The sequence below is a fragment of the Poecilia reticulata genome, linkage group LG4, assembly GCF_000633615.1.
Source record: "Poecilia reticulata strain Guanapo linkage group LG4, Guppy_female_1.0+MT, whole genome shotgun sequence".
In the NCBI taxonomy this organism is placed as follows: domain Eukaryota; kingdom Metazoa; phylum Chordata; class Actinopteri; order Cyprinodontiformes; family Poeciliidae; genus Poecilia; species Poecilia reticulata.
The window spans coordinates 7,713,119-7,738,063 of record NC_024334.1 but is presented as its reverse complement, the minus strand read 5'-3'; the positions used below and the strand labels follow the sequence as shown (position 1 = coordinate 7,738,063).

Here is a 24,945-nt window from a genome sequence, read left to right as displayed (position 1 = left end):
TGGATCCCAAATACACCAAGTCCTTGCAAAAGAATTCAAATTTCCTACAGTAGTTCACTTTGAATCAGGTTACAACCACAAACGTCAAGTTCATAAGAGATTCATTGTGATAGATCAACACAAATCGGTACATAATTGAGAAGGGGAGTTTTTTTTCCTCACCTGAAAATAATATTGTAACGATCACTCCAGTTTGATGAGAACAAAAACTTAATTTTAGAGGACAAGAAAATCAGCTGTGACTGAACTATCACAAATAAATAACTAAATAAATGAAGCCAGCTGGGGTCGTAAGCACTGCACATGACCCTGAACACATCCTCCCGTTGGTGAAAGTTCAGGTTTCGAAAGAGATTTTTCACATTTATAAAACACMATGCTCTCTAAAGCAGAAAGTACATGTGAAAAAAAAAAAAAATCAAACTAGCGAAAATCCCCTCATAATATTTGATCCGACACTGAGCAGCTTTGGATTTCTTTCTCAGTAAAAAATTYCATGATGTCATATGATGTATTGTTCATCAACACTTGAATCTTTCAAGCATAAAGACATCATGATTATAAATCTAAAGTTCAGCACGATTTAGGTAAACGGAGTGTATTTAATAATACCAGATTGTACCAAAATTTCACCATATAAATATAAGATGTACTTAATGTATAAACTGCACCAGCTATGACCACACACACAGCTTGTATTACCTCCAGTATGTCTGCACTGCATGGTGGCCCGCCATCTTTTCCTGGAGTCAGAGGAGTGCGTGTGGTCTGGGGCCCATCCAACCCCTGTGAGTGTTTCCTTAACACAGAAAAAGAAATAAAAAAAGTCCATTTTAACATATCTCAGATAAAAAAACAACAGTATTTCAAGCTAAAAGCAAAAASCAAAAACAAACAACAAACAAATAAATTATTGAAATGACAAAGGCAGAGCAGGATAAAATTGAATGCCAAGCACAAAGAGAAAGTTGTTTTACCTATTTGCTTTGAATTTAATCGGCTTTTTATCAGAAGTCACATTCTGAGATTTATATTTTTGTACTAAATGTGCACAATATCTGCAATCAAAAGTAGCACAGGAAAACCTGAGCTCTTGCCTACAACTATGTAAAACTGTAATATGGGTGTCACCAATTTTGTTAAGAATTACCAGAGAGCTGGAAGGTCACACCTGAAAGAAAACTTGAAATGTGTATCAGTCAGAAAAACGTTTGTGAGCTGCATATCTACTTGATTCCAGAGGGTTTACAAGCTTTATAACACTGTGGATMTTTTCTTGGGTTTAAAGCTCATTTGTGAATGTAGAATCAARCTGGTAGATGTAACTCCGGATAAAACATTCTAAACAAAGATATAGTTACATAATAAAWTTTGAACGTATTTGGAGTTTTTAATCCCTTGAACCCAGCACAGCAAACTGGTTTTAATCCTTTTTTTKTCTTTTACCTCTCAGGTGAGTCATCCTGCTGATGCACRTTATTCTCCACTAGACTCCTACTGAGCGCAGATTTCACGTTGCTTTCCATGCCTCTCTTGTCCTGCGCTGCCAGTCCGTAGGACAGGCCGTCCAGAGCTGGGTTGAGGGACCTGGACATGTACGTGTCGGCCGAATGAGGTCTCTGGCGAAAGGGCGAGGTCGGGCAGGGAGAGAGACGGTTGATTAGGGGAGTTAGGAGGTCGGCGTGTCCAGCCTTGCTGGGTTTCACCAGGCGGTCCACGTGAATGTTCAGGGTCTTCTGTTCGAAGGCGCAGGTGAAAGCACCGGAGGAGAGGTTCTGCAGCCAGGAGAGCAGTGACAAATCCAGCTCATCGCATCCGTTCCCGCAGAGCAAATCCACGCCGAGCAACACCTCGCCCTCTCTGATCTCCTCACCTGTCGCTTTACTCTAGACGACACAGAAATATCAACAAAAAATGTGCCTCAGCTTTGCACGAGAAAACCCCCCCAAAAAATACAAATGGTTTCCTTAGAAGCCTGGCAATGCATTTTTAATTGTGTACTTTCTCACATAGTTAAATATAATTGSAGTCCATTGTATCTTTAGCACATCATGATACCTGGCAGAACTCTACACAGCACTCGTAAAGGATTCCTTTGATGAGCAGCTGGAAGAGTCGGTTCCCGCTCGCCCTGAAGCCTGCCTCACTCAGCTTCCTGTCCGCAGGGATGAACTCGGCCACCATGGCCAAGGCCTCCTCGAAACAATGGACGCGGGCCGAGCTGGGGTTCCAGTCTTTGAACTCGGCGTGGTGGGTGAGGCGAGGCAGGGTGAGGAGAAGGCACAGCTTGCTGTAGTCTTCTTTGGTCGGGCAGAACTCCTCCAGACAGTGGAGGCACTTCACAGCCTCCTGCATTGTGAGCTCCAGCTGTGGAGGGGAAGGCAATGAAGAAAAACAATAAGACTGTAAATGTAATTAATATTTGTGTGGCTCAATACGGTTGGATACATTTTACAAATCGAATGGTCTTTAGGAACCATTCTTTAATGCATATAACAGTTGGTATTCAGATTTTTAGAATGGTAACCTGAAGATTGTTGAGAAAGTTTTACAATGTCATCTTTAGAATTACTACTATACCATAAACTATAAACTAATTCAACTTATACATACGTTATGTGGATCCTCAGTAGCTGATATGGCATTATTGACACACAGCGCTTCCAAGAACCTCTGCTTTAGGACGATGTATCGAAACCTAGAAATATAGCAGTATTAGAAAAAGGACTGATGACAGCATTGACTGCTAGTTTAAAGCTTAAAATGTTCTTCTAATGCACAGAGTTGAGTCGTATGGAACAAAAGATGCAAAATATGTAGCTAAATAATCTGACAGATATTTCATTTTACCTTTTCTTATTAAACTTTTCCATTCCTTCTAAAGGTTGAATGAACTGCATCACCTCTTCCCACTGGCCATCCAGAATGAGCTGCCTGGTTAAAGTCATAAAAACAAACCTCAGACAGGTGGATTTACTATTCAGAAAACKTCTGAAGGTAATTAATTCTATTTCATCTAGTAAAGAGGGGAGATTCAGCTTTTTATTTGCTTTTTTTTTTTTCGCCATCCACTTCCCAAATATGCACTGCTTTCTGTTTGTCTTACATAAAACTACCATTGACCATCTGCTTACGTACGACCCTTTCCAGTTTTCACATGTATTGTAGGATGAGTGTAGTTATACCGGAGGAAGAGCATATCATCAGAGTAGAGTCCATTAATGACACCGCTCTCCTTTTCCAAAGCCAGCATGCTGATGTGCAGCTTCCTGGAGTTCAGGAAGTCCAGGATCAGCTTGATCACCTCGGCCTCCTTKATGTTGATGACCTCCTCKGCTGTCATGGTTGTAGATGTGTTGACAGATAGCAGTTAGCTGGGGAAAAAGAAAGACCTTAACAAACTTGAGAATGCTTTGAAKTTATCCTGAAGTGATTGCTTAGCTGCTGGTTTTACATTTAGTCATCCCTTTTAAGATTTTGTCTGCTTAGCCTTAAAGATAYCAAGAAGAAGTCTCAAATTGTTATTTACTTGGATGGTGTTTGCTGCCTCGTGAAACGTTCTGTTGCTCCAAAACCAGTCACATGATCTGCAGGAAATAACAAAATTACCAAAGAATGCTGCTTATTTATCATTTTTTTAACAACTTTTTTTWAATTTCACACATAAATAATGTGAAACATTTCAATGAACTTTTCAAAGGAAAGATTCATGGTACTAGGCTGTAACAAAAAATGTYCCCCTCCAGTGTCTAGACAGGCTGATGGTTATCAGGAATATTTTAACAYAAAATGTGAATTAATGATAAACCAGCATTAGCTAATTACATGTCTTCACATTCTATACATATCTTATACATTTTGATTTACATCTCACTAAAACCAACTAAACTGTTCAAATTACAATCCCACACACACACACACCTATATTTTTTGTCAGTTGTGCAAACATTTTGAACCTAGCACGTGTTATAATTTAATTTGGCAAACTATTGCAATGACTCATGGCAACAAAAGACGAGGCAGTTTTATTAAAATRAGTTCTATATTTTGGGACTCACCTCTGGAGGTCGCACTTGCGACTCTGGTCATTTTATCTGAGCTCAGAGTGACAAACCTTAAGGATGGAGCAGCAACATCATGAAGAATTTTGTAAACTAAATAAATGTTAGCATTAAGTATTTTTGTTGCATTTTTAAGAACAATTTTCTCCGTAAAATATGTCTCCTATTTAATAAGCAAGCCTTACTGTAATTAGTATGTAATTAGTACTGTGATGAATCGAGTAAGACTCCATATAAGACTGTATTTACTAGTTGACACTTTATTATACAATTAAAATGGTCATTTTTTTTCCTATTTTGAAGATRACTTCAATTAGGYTTATTGTGCTTTCTTTAACACAGAGATATGAATTAAGGTTGCATTGATGCATCTGTCTAATAAAGGAAACAGGGATGTAATTCTATGCAATCGGCCAGTGACTGGTTAAATACTGCAACACCGGACACGRACATGAAACACCAGCATATGGCTGTACCTCCATGCGCGGTGTAGTAGGAAGAAGAGAGGGCGGTGATGACTCCGGGCGGCAGAGTACAGTCAGCCGCTGACCCCCCCGCCCCGAACAAAAACACAGCATCCCGCTCCCGGTTTCCCGGTTCTGGAACAGGGTCTGCGGCCCAAATCTGACAGCTTTCACAGCACCTTACCCGTTGCTAGACACGCCTTGTTTACTAGAGCCTGACAGCGTTTGGCGACTGTATTTACACGCAAAGCCACTCCACAGGACACGAATGCGGGAACACAGAATACAAGCGCTGCCATTCATTTTCGACACCGCGCCAGATCACAGCGCAGCCGCGTCAGCTCCTCACCTGTCAGGCAGCCGCACCGACACACGTCGCAGTCAGCACTTCTTTTCCTCTTTGTGCAGGTTTTGCAGCACACCAGGGGGCYGGGGGGGTCTTGGATGTTAGAAATKTTTATTGTCATAGGGCTCCYCTCTTCGCTTCTTGTACACAGGTTACGGTTGCCATGCGGACGCAGACGTAAGCCACCAATCAGCTGAAGCGATGACGCCCAGCGGTCAGTACAGCGCCACAACGCGACAACTTTTAAAGGAAATGTGCAAAATCGAAGACTTTACTGAGCCGTTATAGCTATTACTATTCTTGATATTATTCTTGAAGCAGTCAGCCGTAGACTGTGTTAACAAGAAGCCTAAATACTTGTGTTTTTGTAATATAAATTTACATTACCTCTCTTGGATTCAGTTGCCGACTTGCCGTTACAGCTTTGGTTAACTGAGACAGAGGCGGTTGTAGTAATAGTGCCCTATAGGTGAACCCACTAGCCCCAATGCACAGAACTACAGAGAAACGCACTTTCTCAAAGAAGTCAACGCGTTAGAAAGCTGTAAGATTTTTTTAAAAATGTTTTATAATTTAACATATTGCATCGAATTCTTAAACATTGCTCTATAGACCTCTTGAGTTGTTTCGAAWTGTGTTTATTCTTTACTCTTAAGTTTCTTTTATTAGTCTTGTTTCTGTTTTACAGTCCTTCCTTAGTGATTCCAGTTTATTATGTTTATTCTTTGTTACTCTAGTTTAATTTTCTTTCCTAGGCAGTAGCCGAAGGTTTGCTGTAATGAGTTTTATTATTAAGGTTGCGTATTTTCATTCTTAAAATTTGACCATTTGCATAATTTGTGTTGAAGTATTTTTCATACACACATTGAACATAGACATCACATACAAACTGAGGCCATGCTGAAGTTTATTCATTTCAAAAACAAAAATAAGAACAATCTAAAAATGGAACTACTGTGCAATGTTAAATGACAGCACAAACAAAGGCATCATAGCAAACAGAAAGCTCACAYGAACACGCTGTACAGTATCAATACACTTCAAATGATCTTTTCCCCTTGGCCTTAAACAGCCAAAAGCCARCGGACAGTTTCCTGTGGATAGATCTTTCTCTCCATCATGTTCAATGACATTTTTTCACAAGCATCTACATGCTTTCTTGTGGCAATAAATACCCAAATTTCCCACAAAACACTCATATGAAAATAATAGCACCATGTTTAAGGATTTATTTAGTAAAAAAAAAAAAAAAGGAAAACACACCTGGTGTTAATCTGACATTCGGAGGAGAAAATAACACAATATTGATACCAATAAAACCTGATGGTGAGTTTCTACCCGTATTCAGCAGCTAGGATCCACCTGCGCTTCTCTTCCTTGCATTATTTTGCTTCCAATTTTTTTAAAATAGCAAAGAATATAAATTTATTTACCACATTACAGAGCTTTAATAATGTGTTTGAGGACAACATACAAATAGGCTGCTGTTACACAAACTATATGAAACCTATTTATGTTCAAAAGGTCAACATATACATGACATATGGCAACTTATTTTTTATTGGTTATTTTCTATAGAATTTCCTACTACTTGGATGTATGGTTGACTTACTTCACAACTGGGTGAAAAAAATTGCTCYATTGACCGACTGTATTTTGGTGCTTAGTGCAATTGCTTTGCAATGTTCATAAGTGTAGATATTATAAGTATTATTATTTGAAGAGTTTAAATCTTGAGTTTAGTAATACAGTTAAAATACTAGAAGAATTTAGTTAMATTAGAATAAAAGGAGCAATATTTATTCCTTGAGTTTCAGTCATATTCCTCTAACCAGCAGGTGGAAATGTTTTATAAATTATTGTTATTGATTGTAAGGTTCCTACATGGTGCTGTTTGCAGGATTAAATAAATAAAATAATACTGAGCTGTTTTGTTTTGTTCACAAACCAGCTATAAAACTTCTCCAGAGTTAAAAGAACCAGTGTGACAGAATCATTCATCCTTAATGTCATTTTTGCATCTGTATCACTACAAATGCAAATCTCACCCAATATTATGCATCCATTATAYATTATACCATGAATCGTCACTAGGTGTCGTATCCTACAGGTGAAGAACCAGTGACTTTCAGCGACATTCTTCTACTCCCAAAATTGTTCTGTAAAAGCTGAAACCGCTTGGCTTTGTTGAGCTGARCACACGTGAATTGTGTGGCTAACACTAGCTGTATGAAATTAGTTTTTGGCCCTTTGACAGTCACACAAACCGTTTCATACAAACTGTAAAATCCATAGACGTTAAAGAAAAGAGGTGCCCTTCAAAACACCCAAAAAGTTTCAACCTAACAATTCCTTCAATGCATTCACACACAGAAAAAAAATGTGCATAAGGCCCGGCATCAACAAAGTCATACAAACAGAAATCCATCTGTACATGAAAACATTCAGTGCTTCAGGTTACCACGTAAAATGTCTTTGCATTCATACTGTCTATTTTCCCACTTTTAGCACGTAATAAAACAAAACAATACTCATACGTACCTATAAAGACTGACTCAAACGTTGTCAATAACTTGTTCAACGGTAACATTCCAGTTTTTCATAATCTGATGCWTCCTGTCAGATTGACTCAACTGTATGCAAGATAGACAGCGATAGACAGCGATAGGAATGCAGTGAGGATAAATTAACATAAAAAAGATAAATAAGCATTCATCAAACTGGCATTGCAGGTGTTGGAATCCTTATGGATATGTACAGCGAAGTGCAAACTGAGATGGGTACTGATTGGGGGTACAGAGTTCTATTAGGACTGTGCAGGCACTACTTTTTTAGGGGTGGCTGGCTTTTTGGTTTGCCAGAGGTGGTTGTGGATRGTCACAGCGTCCACACTGGCTGACATGGTCTTTGCCGGTATCTGACTAAACTGCTTCTTGTCCGAGTTGTACTTGTAGAGTCCATCGATCATCTTGCGAGTGATGCTCTTTGGACCGATCCCTGTGAGTTTGTTGATCTCCTGTGTTTCGGGGCAGTAGGTGTAGAGGGATCGGAACTGGCAGCCAGAATCCCGGAACAAAACCAGGAAGTTATTGGCCTCTGATTTTTCCATTTCCTGTTAAAGTAACAAATAAGAAGCCTAATGTCAGAGTAACACATGCTTAAAAGATCTTGACTGGCCTCCTCTTTATTTCAGTGCATTCTACAGGGAAAACACACAGAGACTGATGTTTACATTTAGCAATGCAAACCATGCTAATTGTGCTCAACACCAACGTTAAATAAGATAATTTACAATCTCAAGAGCAATATTGAACATTTTTATATATTTCAGTTATTCAGCTCAGTATAACTGAAGCTGAATAACTGATTAATTACACACACTGATTAATTACACACACATTTGGTGTATATATTGACACCAACATGATGTTTGTTGTAAAATATCCAGAATTCAGAAATGTGGGCTTAATGAAAAGGATGTTTAATACCTGGTGAACGAGCATCACCTGAACATATATTCTAATTTAGTGAATATGACAGTGTATGTATTGTAAATTTTAAGATGCACACAAAAATAAATTATTCCTTTTTGTTTTTCAGATTTTTAGTGTGAAAAAGAAAGAAAGAAAGTTCTGTTATTTATTAATTCTTTAAAAATGCTACATTTTCAGTTCATGCAAATGTATATATAAAAATAATACGACTTTTATTTATAGATCTGAAAAATAAATCAGAAATGGCTAAATGGCTGAAAACAGCTATGCATAATCAGCCATTGAAAATCAGTCAAGTAATTTCAGATCAGTGAATCTCCAAATAAAACTAATCAATAACACTTGGAAACTGGACGTTAAAGTCACATGCATCATCCCTGCTGTCAACAAGGCACCTATGTTTAGAGCAGTAATAGTCCAAGCTGTTACCTCCAGGATCTTGTTCTTTTGCCCCTCGTTGACCCTGCCTGCGAGGCAGCAGTGGGCCAGAGCATTCTGGATAATGTGCTTGTTAGATTTGGCACTGGGCTCTTTGTACAGCCTTGGTCCTGAGTAGTAGAAATCAGGATGACACTATTTCAGTTACAACAAACTTGGTCCCTATTTTAACACTTTCATAAATCATGTATGAAGATTTCAGAGTCATGTTGTGGTCTGAGAAGGGAATACATATGTATTATAAAAGCCAGAGTTTTCAGTATCAATCTGTGTATTTAGAACTATGATATTTTAAGTGATGTTAACATCTCCAAATGAAAAAAAGGCCAAATTTGTGTAAGCTATACCCACCAGTATACTCTGTGTTGGATGTAACAGAAGAGGTGGTTGAGGCATTTTCCCAGTCTTTTTCTCCGTTTCTGCTGCTGGAGCGGCTCGGTGAAAGAAAGCCATCGGCAGAGTCTGGCCTAAAACACACATACACACGCACACACACAGAGACGTATACACACACTGACTTTTAGCTCACCTGTCCTGCATGTGAGCTAAACCTCAATGATCAGCAGAGTACAGTGTAAGCAAGGCAGGGTGATTTTCAGTTTGGTCATCAAAAGCAAGGGCTTGGTTTGATGTTGTTGCAGAAGGCAGGAAAACAACAGAGTTTGCAAGCGCAGGCTGGGGGAGGAGCATAATGTGGACCAGGTCCATCAGATATAGTGCAGCTTTTACTTGCTCCTATTTTGCAATAAGAGCAATTAAAGACAAACTTGCATTAAACTTTCAGTAGAGTGTTTTGTGAATGCACATTAACAAGTCATTTAAGCCTTCCTTTTTTACCTTACATGTGTTTATTATATGACAAAGCAATGACTTGATAATGTTATTTTATGCAGAGTGGGCTCTGTGACACCGTGCTTTTAAACAAAAAGGTTCCCCTTCATGTTAAGTCAGCTGTGAATCTAACAGGAGTGTGCATTAGAACTGTAGATGGGTGAGTGAGAAGCATAGTGGGTGTTCTTTTTCAAAGCTTACTCTGTATCTCGCTATTAAGCACTTTACAGCCCACGTGCATATCGCATTTCCTCACAAACATCCGGATGCGTGGAGCATTTATTTGTAAACCATGTCTTTATGTGTCGAGGCCGCTTGTAACCTGTTTGTTTATAACATAAAGGCTGTGAAATGCTTTATAATGAGATACATCATGTGGGAGTCAGAACTGTGAAGATTCTGGTTATCAAACTTACAAGCACAGGAAGTCTAGAATCAGACCAGTGCTTTGTAATCAGTAATGAGCATCTTCGCACACGGCTGAAAAGATTAGTGGCCTTAGCTTCAAGTCCCAAGAAGAAACTAACCTTCTCCTTCTCTGTTTGGGAGAGTTCAGAAAGTAGAAGAGACTGCTAGAAGCTAAACTAGAACTTCTGATGTGTGAAACAGCAGGAAAAAAGTAGCAAAGAGGAAAAATTTAAAGAGAGCATGTTAGAGTGGAAAAATACATTTAATCAAGATTTCCAACCAAAGTCACACCAGCTGTTGATTTTTATTATAAAATTTTCATCAGTAGCCCCTACTGTATATGTGACTATAATCTACATATTCATATATATATACTTCAATTGTATACTTTCTGCTTGCAATAATACACTTGTAAGCAGATCTTACCTTGACGCTCTTTTGTCTGAGTGAACACTGTCGCTGTCGCCCAAGGTCAGCGAAGCCAGAGACAAGCTGGAGACTGAAAAGAAACGTTGGCGTGAACCTGGATGTGAGACAGCAAAGTGTGGCACAGCGTGACACGATTACACAGACACCACAAATGGAAACAAAACCACTCGCTGTGGCAGCCATGTCACAGAGCAATGTGGAGGTCAGTGAAACRACAGTCAGTCATCACAACCATACAATGCATGAAGACAACATATTATGAGCTAAATAATTAGGACAAAGTTATTTAAATTCAATACATGCGCACATCCTAAAGATATGCTGTTCTTTAAGTATGTTAGAGTGCAATGGTTTTACATATTTTTGTAAAAACACAGTTTCTCAGGTACGGGACAATGAGTTGAAAGACAGGACAGCTGTTTCTGAACCAAGTCCTTCTGGATACCTGTGGGAGCTCTCACAGGGGTCTTTGGGGAGTCCATGCTGTCCCGGTGGATGGACTTGGGTCGACCCCGCTTCTGCTTGGCAGGTCGGGGTTTGATGATGGTGTCCATGTCCTCCATTAGCTTCAACTGCTTCCTCCTGAGGTACTCCTGCTTGATGAACTCCTTCCTGGCCTTTTCCTCCTCCTTCCTGACACGCTCCTCCTCTGCTTTCAGTCTGAGCATGTTGAGGAACAGAAGAAGAAGAAGTATGGAGATTGAGGTTTAAAAATGCTATCAAAAATAGGGAGGTTTTCCAGTTGAAATACTRGGAACCTTCATGTATAATTTTGAAATCTATACAGATATATAGATCGTAAAAAGTTAAGCTCAGTCACTGTATTTAGGTCGACTCCAAGGACCTAATTCGTATATTCAGGGAACTTCTTATTCTTGTAATTTTTTAAAAACATTTAATGACAAAGAAAATCAACATTAAACAAAACAAAATTATAAACTTTAAAAATTAGAAATTGAAGGAGAGAAACTCAATGYAACATATAGTCGCAAACAAACAAAAATGTGACAAATTCAGATAACGGCAAAGACTAAGCTGATTTTTTATTTTAACAAAGGAAAGTTGTAAATTCTGCGACAGACTGGCGACCTGTCCAGGGTGTACCATGCCTCTCGCCCGGAACGTTAGCTGGAGATGGGCACCAGCAACCCTCCCAACCCCACTAAGGGACAAAGGTGTAAAGAAAATGCATGGAAAAAATGGATGGAAAGAAAATGGATGGATGGATGGATGGATGGATGAATGGATGGATGGATGGATGGATGGATGGATGGATGGATGGATGGATGGATGGATGGATGGANGATGGATGGATGGATGGATGGATGGATGGATGGATGGATGGATGGATGGATGGATGGATGGATGGATGGATGGATGGATGGATGGATGGATGGAAAATTGTACATTTGCATACCGAGCTCCCTCTTTCTTCTGCTCCAACTCGGCCTCCAGCTGCATCTTCTTTATCTGGCTCTCTTTTTCTCTCCTCATCCTTTTCTCCAGCAGTGCAGCTCTCCTCTGTGCCATGTTCTCCTCTGCCTTGCCATTCTCCTGATGAAAGCCAAAGACAGCAAGGAGAAGGAAGTAATTAAGTAATTTTGTAGTAAATTATTATTCTGATGGTTAACAAAAGTGACTTTTTAAGTTTGCCAAAAAAGACTTAGAGCTCCTGTGGCAATTTTATTACTAGTATGCATATACTGTCATGCTACATAAAATGCATCATAACTACTTATGGGTAAACAGAGTGATGCAAAGTATTCTTTTAACTTGAAGGTTTGTATGAGTTAATCTTTTATAAAAGCACTGTAAATAACTCAAGAAAAAGAAAAAAACATATTTAGTTAGACTTAGTAAATAACTAGAAGGTATATCTAAAGAAYAAATTAATTAGTTAAATAAAAGCCAATTCATTTTTCAGTTTAAAGACAAACTGGTTTTCTTTAAAGAGACCAAACATCCCCTAAGCTTTACATTCAAGTCAACCTGTATCCCACCCCACATTTTCACAGCTGTCCCTGAATTATTCACAGCAGCCCCACTTTTCTGACCTACATCGGAGCCCAGACAGCAGCTAAAAGCAATCTAAGATGCTGTGCAAGAAAAGACGATGGTGTCCTTAGCCGACATGTAGCCACTCAACTATTAATCTCATCATGTTTGGGGCGAGAAGCTTTCCACACCAAAACAAACAGGGCTATGCTGTAATGAATATATAATTGCTCATTTYCCCCACAGCAGTGTTAAAGGTGCACATTAAGATTCCATTATCAAAAGTTGTGTCTTGATACTCCTGTGTATTTCTTGACAAAATTGATAGAACTGAAATTACCTTAAAGAAGAATCCATGGCATAACCTTTGCTCATCATCTGCACTCTCAGCACTGCCTTGTTCCATCTCCAAACCGTCATCAATTGTCAAATCCTCCGTAGACTTCATGGCCATCAGAGGAACCTCAATCAGACTACTTTTGGCCTGACTGGACTGTTCTGGCTTTGGAGGTAACTCTGAGGGCGTCACTGTGAAGGTTTCTACTACAGGGTGGGCAAGAACCTCAGGGAATGAAGACTCAATGGTGGGTTTAAGTTCAAAAAATGATTTCTGAACTGTGCTGCTCTGGTCATCTTCTACGGTGTCTAAAATCTCATCATGGGTGTGAGATTTTGTTTCCTGGTTGGAGAAGTTTGCATCTACTTCACTTTGTTCTGTTTTGGTCTGCAGCTTAGGGGAGTTGTGAGGGAAGGAGACAGCACAAATACTCGCCAGCTCCCTCTCGGGGGACAGGATGGAATCTGTCTCCTTAGTATTATCCCCATCTTGGCCGATTGTTTCTGGACCGGCAGCTGCTGGTTTCTCCCCCATATAAATAAAGGAGCTTGTCAAAGGCTGGCAAGGAGAAAACCTGCGCAGCCTCGGGATGCTATCGACTGACTGCGGTGCAGTTAGGACACGACTGTACGGTGCCAGCTTAAGCTCACTGGGTCGAGCCGTGCGAGGATTGCGTGAGTGGAAGGAGGCCGATTTGCGTTTGATGCTGGTTGGAGAGCGATGGGTTGAAAGAGGTGAGTCGGCAGGGGAAGAAGGCCCAGAAGAGCGGGTAACAGCTCCAGGGCGAGGATGTTTCTGTGGTGAGGGGTTTGAATGAGGAGGGGGAATGACCCAGGCTTGCTGATGCTGTTGTTCCCTCATGGCCATGATCACTTCCTGCTGCTGAGCTAAACGTTGCATCTCAGCTTGGAGAAATGCCAAAGAGTGGTTRAGCTTTTCGATTGAACGTGTATACTCTGAGAGATCTGCTTCAGTGATCTGAGCATGGCTTTGTCCACCCTCATCTCCTGAACCTGGTGTCTTCTGCCAACAAGAGGGTGTGGTGCTTTGTTCTGCTCCGTCAGGTGTGTCCGCCTTGCTCCRGCCAAATTTAAATGTGGGACTTGTGCTCGCCAAMTTTCCTTCTCCATCAGTTTGAACCCCTTCCTCCCCACTAGCAGCCCCATCAGCTTTCCTCTTTACCACATTGAGGAATGCTGAGTGGCCCATCTTCTGCCGATGCCTCGTAAAAGCAGCTTCCACTTTCTTCTTTTGAGCTTCAATGGCTTTTCGTTTGTCTTCAAGCCTTATCCTCAGCTGCACCATCTCTGTAGCCATGACCTGTGCAGGGTCATTGGGTGGAAGCTGGACAGATGTGGGTGTTGCCTGAGCAGTAATGGCTGGTGTGTTTTGTTGACGGATGGGGCTGTGCTCAGGTGTTGGTGCCCAGGAGACTGACAGTGGGAGAGCAAACTCTGAGCCCTCTGGAGTGGTCTTCATGGAGCTGCTGCTTCCTCTGCCTGAATCTGGTGCTGATGGACTAAGCTTCCTCATCTTCTGCTCGGCAAAGCTAGTCAATTTCACTCCCGAGGGAGATTTGCTCTGATTGCTTGGAGAGGGGCTTGGCGTGTCCACATCCAGGTCCATGTTTACGGAGAGGTCTTTCAAAGAGGAGTCTTCATCCAGCATGTCCTCTGTCCGGATGTGAATGCCAGTGTCCACCTCGGTGGTGTCTGCGGTGCTCAAAAGTTCTTTGGAATCAGATTCTGGCAGAGGGTCCAAGACACCAGCACCRTTCCCAGGGTCTTGGCTGTGCAGAAAGAAACCATTGTTGATTCCCTCTACAGGTGGTCTGGTTGGGTTGTGGATGATCTGGAGGGCTTCTTCCATAGAGGGAGCTGATGTCAGGACACTTCCTTGTCCGTTGGGGAATGCTTGCCTGCAGGACTCCACTCCTGCAAGGCGTTCTGGGCAGCCTTCCTCCTGGATACCAATGCTCTGACCATTCACTGGCTGGAACGACAGGTTCCTCTTCATTCCACGAGGCATGTGCTGGACCTTGAAACCAGAACCATCATCAGTGCTGATAGATCTAACCATTCCACGTGTAGAGGAAGGTACAGCAGGAAAGGAATCCCCTTTGTCAAAGGGGATGTCAAATGACACCCCATAAGGCCCAGACCTATAACGAAAGAACAAAACTGTAAATAAATCTGCAGGTATGTGATTAGTGGCTAATTTAACTCAGTGAGCTCTTTAGATTTAACTCAAAATAACCATATCTCTTGATAAGTAGATGTAATTACCAACCTTTTCTCTTTGGGCCATGTKCCTAGATTCCCATCAACAAAAGACATGGAGCTAGACCTCTTGATATCTCCTGGATAACAAAAATCAGATAGAAAACAGGTAAAAACAATAGAATTTAAATTGCCCAATAAAACAGCTAATGTTCTTACTGTGAAAATTATAATTACCTGTGTTACGTGGCTGGGGTCGAAGGGGTAAACTATACATTTACAGAAAAAGATGACAATTTTTCATTTTTAAATCTCGCGAATCAACATAACTTTACACAAAATTCTTGCAACACTCTACCTGGGTCTTTCAGGACTTGGAGGTCTTTCCATGAAACTTCTCTTGGTAGCTTTGGAGATTGGAATGAAAGGCATACTTTTCAAYATGGATGATGGTTCTGGAATGGTGAAACGGAGAGAAAATTTGTTTTCCCAATGCAGATCCTTACTCCACTATTCTGTTACTATTTCCAGTTTAGGAAACCTACAAGTATGTTGTATTTAACTTTTTATACTACATTTTCAAACAAACAAGACACCATCGTAACTTGCATGACATAACTTGAATTATATTGCTTGAATTTATTACTTGCCTGTCCCTTCATTGTCAAGCATTCTTGGCTTTACAAAAGACGGCTTAACCACCTCAAACCACCAGAACAGCTCGGCCATGAACACCAAATAGTTGTTCTGAGGGGGGGRAAAAACCCAAATGTTAAAATCGTGGGACTAAGTCATGTTAAACCCATTTGATCTGAAGATTCTTCTAAGATAAATATAAGTACTTTYTATAGGTCAGCTTCTACTAAATTACAACTGCATTGAATATATTTCCCCACCATGTGTCACTGTCGACTCCAAGAAGATCTGCAGTGATTAAATTTTTATCAAGTCTGCCCCTTTCCACACCATGTCTGCAAACGATTTACAGCTTAATTTCCAGTTATTTTTAAGCATTCCTTTCAGCAAGTTAACACATTTTCTGAGGACTGATAAAATAATTATTACCTGCTACACTGAAAAAAATGTACTGGAGCCAGGATTTGAGAAATGTCAGAAACTACARGAAGTCAAAAAGGCTAAATWAATTTTTTCATAAGTATATTTTATGATTTCAGTCACAGTTGTGCAACCAACCGGTTAACCTAATTCACACTAGGTAAAGGTTGATATTTTGTGACACTGCTGTGCCATGGCACGTCCATTTATAAATCAGGTCAACATACAGTAGGAGGTCAAACCACTAGATTGCACTGCCGTGAAAAAAGAGCCACCATTTCAACACGTAATATGTGCTGCAAATCTGGATATACTAAAGGAGAAATTCTAGAAAATTTATATTAATTTTGTAATAATTCTAACACATAACAAARCTGTAACATTTCTTTAAAAAAATACATTAGCACCTTGTTTAAATGCATTTTAAGGCTCAAATGTTGAAGTATTCTAAATCATGTGTTCATGCAGCTCCCATAAATATGCAGTATAGGAGCTCTGAAGCGAGAGTGACCTTGAGGGAACACACCCTCTAACCACCCCTCAATCCGCGGTCCCCAGACAAAGGCAGTGGTGCATGGATCAGCGCCAACGACATCCTTTTCACTTCATCAGCAATATTTTGCTCTGCTAAGCAAAAAACTACCATACCCCCCCCCCCACACACACACACACAAATCAAACATTCACTTCACAAGTCTCTAAACTGSAGCCCAAGAGCCCACCAGGAGGTGCAGAGGCAATTAACACTACTGACACTTGTCTATTGTGACTGTACTGCAGCATTTTACAGTTTTTCTTCATGTTGGATCACATTAGCTAGCACTGCTAGTGTGCAGAACTGCAAAACCAGTCTTTTCTAGGTGCTTTCAGTAATAAAAAGTAATGTTATCAACATGCACAAATAAAACTTCTTTCAGCTAAGTTTTTTCTTACTCAACATAATTTTTTTTAAACTGCTAGTCAAACCATGCCATTTACCTTTGGGTAACATCCTTCAGAGTTTTGATGAATAGAAACGCAGAAAAATGTGCAAGAATGATGATGAGATCTCCTTATATCTGAACCACCCAGGCCTTGTTTTTCCTTTCCATCTGTTGTCCTGTCTACTACTGACACCCCAGGTGTGAGTGCTGTAGTATAATACCACCCCTAAGCAAGCATGCACTCACACAGATCACCCACTGCCCCACCTATCTTCCCATTGTTTGGCTCTATGACTTCTGACGTTGCCTGGTTTGCAGAACTGCCAGATTTTGCTGTTTGGAGATTTAAGTGTGCAGCTTTTAACCTGACTGATGATTAATGAGATTTCTAGTTGGAAGAAGGAGGATGGGTGGGGGTGGTGGCTAATCCACACTGCAGGGATTGAGAYGTCCCACACACAATATAATAATGAGACACAAAAAGGCACTTGTGGTGTGTATCGCTTAGAGCCAATAAAAAAGTCAATGGCAGGTCACTCAGACACACCCTGTGAGTGATATCATTGAGTTCTGCAGGAGACAAAGACATGCACCGACAATTCCTGGGGATTTAATCCCAACAAGAGGTGGGACGGAAGGTTGATTAAAGGATATGGGTCTAGCAGGCAGACAGAGACAATCACACAAATRTGTAAAATCCCACTCTTTCATTTCCTACCAAGTTTATTGAGCTACTGTCAGTTCCAGAGGGGAAAACAGATCTTACAATTTCAGACCGAGTAGAAAGAAAAGCTGGTGTGGCAGCAGTGACTGAAACAGATAAAACGGCGTGTTGTTTGTTAGTRTCATTAAACTGGCTGCCTGTAAAGCTTAGAAAGAAATGAAAAATATTATTGYTGGTTTTAAGACATTAAAAACAACATTTACAGTGAAACACTTAACGGAAACAGTRGTTGTTTTTTTTATTTATTTACCTACATAAATAAAATTACTAGATTTATTCTAATTATCTTTATACCCTTTAACGCACCATATTAGYCTACTTGGGGATCTGAACTTAGTATCAGTCAGATGCAGTAGTTTGACATTTGACAGAAAATTGAGATGTCAAGCCATWTTTCCTTGTGAAATATCCTACTTTCTGTCAAATAGAGCCTCACAGTTAAACAACCAGAAAATGGAGGACCAACTAACTGAGATTCATGCAAAGCTTGATGTCCAGTGGTTTAAAGATGGTCTAAAACCAGACATGGTGAACAAAATTTCCATTCTTTCAACCACAGATGGTAATTTAGATGTGTTGTGAATTAATTAAATGCAGAGTGTCTTAAGGGGAGTCAGTAGGGCTGACATGATTTACTAAGCCAAGCCCATTACTTAAGGGTAATGGCTAAGTTGTGTATGTAATGAATGGTTTTAGGGGGTTGGGTTTTCAAGGCTAATACATTGTGTTTTATAAAAGCATGGAGGAACTCAAGTGAAATTGTCATGTCTAAAGAAACATTGTTTAAGCACTCATCCCACCATCTTTTAAGTATTTTACATTTACAGAAATTTGCAATAGACATGTGATTTTACATGAGCAGACTGATTTGTTCATGAGGATATTGAAAGTTAAACTGTCAGCCTTCAATTTTAATTTTGATTGTGCAGAATAAGTAAAGATGTTTGCAAAACTATACAACCCACAGGTGCTGATAGATTGAGATTAATTTAAGAGCAACACCATTTTAAGAATAAATAAACAAGTTAGCGCGTGGATTTGTGCGCTGGCAGTTAACTGAACCCCAGTGATTCTTTTCAATATTACTGATCAGACCCTTCCCTCACCTTCCTAATTGCTTCACACTCCTGCTACCTCTGTCCCGTTTCCAATTTCTTCTGCGTCAACAGCCWCCCCACCTCGCCTCGCCTTAATGTCTCGGCTCAGTCTTTATAATAAGGTCTCCATTAGTGTGACGGGCTGCGGCGCACAGCCACTGATGTTGTGTGTGCCTGGAAATCCAGGTCAAGGTTACCGAATTTGACTCGTTCGCTTTGCAGTTCTGCCTTTTACTGCTTCTTTCAGACAGTAACTGTGCTCTGCTGGGACAGCTTTATGTCTGCAAAAATCAGTGTCAGCAAAATAATRCTGCTRGCTGGACTCAGAACACAAYCACTCTTCTTTTTTCKTMATTTAAGCTCTGTTGACAGTGACATGCAGGTTTTTTGGAGCAACACTTTTAATCTGATGCATTATCGTTATACACTTATGTTATAACATTAGTTTTAACCTTTGAACCGCCACAGCAATMCTTCACTTGTGTTGTCTCWGTTCAAACACTCAAAGCCCCTGTTTTGCAACACAAATTCYAAGTACAGYGCTCAAAATCCTTGAGCTTTTTGAGGAAGAACATCATTCGCAATCTGATTTAGTTTTACACATTGACTTTAACATTCTAGAACATGAATAAGCTTCAATCTAAACACTTCCATTRTAGGCCTGGTTGTGTGTATAAGGTTAAKTTTTATAGGCACAATGTTTTCAWGGTGCRATGATTATTTCCWGTCACAAACAGTTTTGCATGTTGGTCAAAAGGTTGATTTTTTTATTTCACCATGGTCAAGAGGGCATGAATTTTTTTGGAGGAAGCATAAATGTATTATAATACTAAATGTTTTGCTTTTTTWAAAWYMAARKWAWKRWKAAWWMMAMYWWTYCMAMCCMWWWWWTTWWWWTKRWWRKWWTWWSCTTATAATAAAGTTTRTGYATARTAATATTCACATTAAATCAGTTGAAATCAGCATATTGTTTGGAACCTGACATRTTTTTTGGTTAGACAGAAGTTTGCCCTTTCAGTGACCTGTATTCTGTCTCTGCTCAGAGCAACACACCTGAATCCAAAGACATGTTTAGACGGCAGCAAGCCAAAGCCAGACTCATCCATCAAATCACACATCAGCTTACTGTTTATGCAGCACAAAGGGGAAGAGACTGATAGTCACCACAAGAACAAAAACATGAGGMACACAAGGAAAGTTGCAATAAACCCTCCAACCAACAGAAGGGTGTTATTGAACTTTTTGTTAAAGGAACAATTAGGTTGTCTGCACTGTGATTTGTTGTCTGACGTTGTGGTATTCATGTGCTTCAGAAGCCACGATGGCCATTTGATGAAAAGGATAAAATGCAGGAACAAGAATGTAAATCYTCCAAAATGCAACTGACACAGACATTAGGACCTCAAAGGAACCAGTGGACAAAGATCAGGATAGCTTATTTGCTGTTCATGCACTTTTAAATCTGGCAAAGATTTGGAAAAATATTTAAAATAAAATKTAAAACRGAGAMCAACAAAAAACWACACTTTTCTATTTCAAAAAGTACATCAGTCTGACATGGTTGACATATTTGCCAACTATTTTAGCCTGTTTTATTGGCTATMTGTGTGTTATTATTGCTGGAGGAAGAAAAGTAGGGCAGCAAGTGAGTTTAGCAAAAGATGAAAAACAGGAGTTGTTTCTAGGACAGATGCACTCCAGCATCATCGCACRTAGCAAGAAGTTTACACAAATCTACATAAAGAAGCTAACTTTATGAATACATTACAGACAGCCAAGCATTAACAAGGGAAAAGAAAAAAATAAGTGTGTTTTAGTGAGACACATGCAAACCAAAAAACACAAGTGGCAGAAGTAAAGAAAACTCTAAAGCTGAAAACAACACAAAATGAAAAACACAAGGAATGTCTCACTAAGAAGTGGGACCTAAAATAGGGTAAGAAAAACAAYGTAAAAGCAAATAGTATAGAAGGAAAAAGCTAAATAAATGCACACAGAAGCAGTGCAGCCTGTATGGAGTTCTCCAATTTTGTGGTTTGAACAGAGCGTGTTTTACAAGAGGTTTTTCCACAGCATGACTCACTCCACTGGCGTGCAACCCAACTTATTTCTTTCTTTTATTCAGCCTTTCTCCCTATGCACAACTATGCCATATGGGTTTCTTCTCTGTGTCGCACAACAAATCCACAAAAACAGACAAAACAAAAACTTTCCTAATAATGTATCAGTGAGTAGAATCAGCTAGTGTTTGGACAATAAGGCARATATGATCCCCATCGGAAAAAAAGCAGCAAGAAGTTTGGAACTGCAGACCTAAACATTATGCAATCTTTAATGATAATTTCAACATGATAATCTTGAACTTTTTGTCTTTTGTTGAAGAAAGATTATGCATGCTGATTCAGGCTGTACCTTGATGGTTGAGGAGGCGTATAGCATGTCCTCCAGGCTGAAGTGGCAGCAGCTGTTCAGGTTGTCTTTGCAGAAGTCCTGAATGAGCTGCAGGTTGTAGAGACGGTCGGCCAGACTCATATTCTCCTTCAGACAGACRTCTATGAGGGCAGACAGATCCATCAGCTGTCAGACAAAATTTGATGACTAGAGAACTTTTCACTGCACTGATAGATGAACAATMTTTTTTTTCCCCAGACACAGCTGAGGTAGCTTTTTTTACTTTTCCTCAAACTTTTGTAAAAGTCTTAAATGTTAAGATAGTGGCTTACTGTTATTTAATAGTGGGTTTAACTGCCGCTTTATGTTTTTTCCCTTGGATTCTCTCTGAAATGAGTAAATTACCACGTGTTTACAAAGTAAATAGGTTTGTTTACTTGGTCCGTCAATTGAATGCATCTTCTGTTTGTGAAAGACAACTAATCGACTCAGTGAACCTACACTATACCGTCTCTTTTCTGACATCAGAATCTAAAAACAGCAACTGTTTCCRTCTCGTCTCCTTACCATCCAGGGGCAGCAGCTGAGGGCAGTAGAAATGYAGCAGTGCACCCAGAGCCGAGCCGTCTGTGCTGTCCTTAAGCAGGTTGTCCACTGGGGGGATCCAGGGAGCCAACTGGGTAGAGGCCTGCTCTTTCCGATAGCGAGCCTGTTGACATAAACAGCTATGAACCCAAGTGCTTTGCAGAACAGYGTCTTGCTTAGATTTGCAGTAGTTTGTAACTCAGACTTATTCTATTGTTTCTGTTTTTCATTCACTTAATGGGAGGYAAAATTAGGCACAATTAATGGAGCGACCCTCACAACAGCTGGGCTTTCATTAGAGCTTTCAAGAAGTGGCAGATAGTTGAGAGAACAGAGTGAATGTAGAGGATTTACTCATGAATGAAGGTAATTAAATGACTTTGGAAATGAACTGGTATATGCCAAAGACAATAAACAGTAGCTTTTTAAATTATCTATATTCAAATGTTGCAAAGTGGTTAAATTAATTTTTTCCAGGTGAAATAAAAATCACATGGGGCTTGTCACTCAAATGACAACAACTAAAATATGTATTTCAAACTATAACAGTATTTATTCCTAGATGTCTAAAAACTATAAAGTATTTTTTCTTGTCTAATATTTAATYATGGGAGAACTTAAGCAATTCCTCAGTGTTGTATAACCTAGAGAAAATAAGTGATAAATAGGTAGGTATGGCCACAATCGAAAAAAATAAGTTTTCATGAGTTTCACTAAACTTATCCCTGCATACAGTAGGTACTGAAGCAATTTTAATAAGAATCAGAAGATTTTTGTCATCTATCTGATGTGTATTAAATGACAAATAATGACCTGTTGACAAGACAAATAGAAATTCTATGTACACAACAAACAAATGAGGTAGAGCTGCACAATATATGCAATCCAAATTATTATTGCAATATTAATGTATTCATATTAATTTGTAATGGCCTGCAATATTAAATTTGACCAGTTTCTCTAACTTTCATTATTTCTGATCCCTTTCATGACAGTCATAGAATTTAGTGGTATAAAAAGTGAGATTCAGAAGCTCTTACYATGYATTGAGCTCTGAAAAAAGGATTAATTAGGTAAATCTGGGTTAGTAGCAACTAATATTGTGRCAATGTTCTACATTAATATTGCAATAGCATGTTTTTCTAATATTGTGTGGCCCTGTGGCAAGGATGAAATAAATCACTATGAACACACAGATGCAAAAGGGGCAGCAGTGATAKGTGGACTTACAGGCACAAGCTTCATGTACCACTTGGTTGGAGACTGCAGCAGCGAAGCAGAGAGAAAGGGAACCATAAAGAAATGTTCTCAATGAGATTAGTTAGTAACATAAGCAGTAGCATAAAAGCATTGACACTAAAGTAAAAAATGTTGGTTATTGTTTTTGTGTGTATGAAAGACATCCCACTCATCTTAAAAACTGCGTAGCTTAGTTGTAATATGTTTAAATTGCTTTCGCTTTTTGGCTTTTTAGCTTTTCTTTCATGTGGACACATCAAAACAACTGTCAMGTCTTAGAGTTCCAATGTAATAAATGTGTGGTAAGAACATTTACTGTGATTGGGTCCTGACTTCATAGTAAATGACATAAACATGCCAAAGTGTACTTTTTGGAAATTAAAGTTCACAGGGTTGTATTCAAGAAAACTAAGAAAAGAACAGAAGGTTTCCTTCTCCTAAAACCATTTTKATCACTTTTGTAATATTTAAAGACTATTTTAGAACCTGTTAGCCATGATGCTGTTATTTAYASTCTTATATTTGGCAATCACATGCAATTACATAAGTCTTTTTGACTTGAGATAATGTATTATAATTTAGAGTCGCAAATATCAAAGTCAACTTCCCTTTAAGGGCTATGATTAAAATGCCGTGAAATCTGTATTTTAAATTTGACAGTCACTTTTCCATGCCAGTTCCAATAGATTCTCACTAAAATACCAGGGAGTATCTTGACTGTTCAAATGTTCCCTGTAAAGTTAATAAAAACCAGTCTTAGGAAAGAGAAAATCCAAATAACATTTCCACTGCATTCATGTCAAAATCTGTCAGCTATCCTCTGACGATGCAAGCTGCTTCCAGAAGAGGCTTGTTGCACCTAAAAGCTAATTCCCACACTACCTTGAGGAACCAAAGACCCGAAATTCACATGTCGATCAAAATGACGTGCATTTCCATATTTCCATAACTTCAAAGAAGGAAAGCTGTGACTTGTGAGGAAAATACAGACACTCTAATGAAATCATCAATATAAATAGAAAAGGCACAAAAAGTAAAAAAAAAGAGAGACAGAAGCTGTCCTGGATTTTCCTGATTTGATTAGTGTCAGAGCGCTCTCCCACACCTGATCYAATCCACTCAACATATTAGTAGTTAATCTGTTTTATCTGTTGGTCAGGATGTCAGAATAGTTTATCATACGATATATGTAAATAGGCAAGAAATAGAACTTAYCAGTTTATAAACATGAGGAAAAGAAAAGGTTTAATCCCAATCTGTGCAAACGAGCTGCAGTCAATTGATAAGTAGTTGCAAATACTATGTTTATTCACAATTCAGCCACAAGAATTAGGATTATGTGTGCCTCAAATTTGACTCATTTTATTGCCATCAGCATAAAAAATGTATGACAATTTAGTGTTCTTACAAGCATGAAAGTATTTACTCCCTTAAGTTTATTTAAATATTTTCTATCCCAGTGTTGTACAGTTTTTGCTACCATAATTTCATTCACTAATAACATCCATTGATATTTTTAACAGATGGTTTCTGTGCCAACAATTTTAAGTAAATCTAATTCTGCTTTTTCCATTCAACCCAAAGCCTGAAAGTTTTTTGTGRCCGTGCCATAAAGTCATTGTTGTGGAAAAGTGCATCTGTAGACTGAGACAAACTACCAACTCCCTCCAGAGCCAGGAGTCAATTAAGCTGTGCTTTTCAACACTACAAAGTAAGCAAACTCTCAGAGGCCAACCTGAAAACCAGCAAAGGCAAACTTGAAAATATTTATTCAGGTGTCTTCATTATCAGATACAGTGAAGTTTTGTGAATKGATTTCTTAGTAATGCTAACAAATTTTATTCAAAGGTCAGCATGCACTTTTCAGATCATTCAGGCTCTAAATACCACAGCCTGCTACCACAGCTT

At 39.3% G+C, this 24,945-nt stretch overlaps 2 protein-coding genes across 2 annotated transcripts in view; both read right to left on the bottom strand.

The window, feature by feature from the left end:
- LOC103463507 (WD repeat-containing protein 47-like) overlaps window positions 1-5,081 on the bottom strand; it is a 10,331-nt gene extending 5,250 nt beyond the window's left edge. The window contains exons 1-8 of the mRNA XM_017304255.1: window positions 4,875-5,081; window positions 3,530-3,587; window positions 3,186-3,374; window positions 2,851-2,934; window positions 2,614-2,698; window positions 2,059-2,367; window positions 1,447-1,886; window positions 581-799 (exon numbers count right to left, since the gene is read on the bottom strand). Coding sequence (XP_017159744.1) covers window positions 581-799; window positions 1,447-1,886; window positions 2,059-2,367; window positions 2,614-2,698; window positions 2,851-2,934; window positions 3,186-3,343 — 1,295 coding nt within the window. The 5' untranslated portion in view covers window positions 3,344-3,374; window positions 3,530-3,587; window positions 4,875-5,081. The remainder of the gene's footprint in view (window positions 1-580; window positions 800-1,446; window positions 1,887-2,058; window positions 2,368-2,613; window positions 2,699-2,850; window positions 2,935-3,185; window positions 3,375-3,529; window positions 3,588-4,874) is intronic.
- A 675-nt stretch (window positions 5,082-5,756) lies between these two features.
- camsap2a (calmodulin regulated spectrin-associated protein family, member 2a) overlaps window positions 5,757-24,945 on the bottom strand; it is a 39,489-nt gene continuing 20,300 nt past the window's right edge. The window contains exons 4-18 of the mRNA XM_008406800.2: window positions 23,029-23,061; window positions 21,781-21,922; window positions 21,235-21,374; window positions 15,673-15,769; window positions 15,381-15,477; window positions 15,260-15,291; window positions 15,093-15,162; window positions 12,807-14,964; window positions 11,889-12,025; window positions 10,917-11,131; window positions 10,469-10,541; window positions 10,162-10,227; window positions 9,155-9,270; window positions 8,795-8,913; window positions 5,757-7,983 (exon numbers count right to left, since the gene is read on the bottom strand). Of these exons, the coding sequence (XP_008405022.1) occupies window positions 7,678-7,983; window positions 8,795-8,913; window positions 9,155-9,270; window positions 10,162-10,227; window positions 10,469-10,541; window positions 10,917-11,131; window positions 11,889-12,025; window positions 12,807-14,964; window positions 15,093-15,162; window positions 15,260-15,291; window positions 15,381-15,477; window positions 15,673-15,769; window positions 21,235-21,374; window positions 21,781-21,922; window positions 23,029-23,061 (3,801 nt within the window). The 3' untranslated portion in view covers window positions 5,757-7,677. The remainder of the gene's footprint in view (window positions 7,984-8,794; window positions 8,914-9,154; window positions 9,271-10,161; window positions 10,228-10,468; window positions 10,542-10,916; window positions 11,132-11,888; window positions 12,026-12,806; window positions 14,965-15,092; window positions 15,163-15,259; window positions 15,292-15,380; window positions 15,478-15,672; window positions 15,770-21,234; window positions 21,375-21,780; window positions 21,923-23,028; window positions 23,062-24,945) is intronic.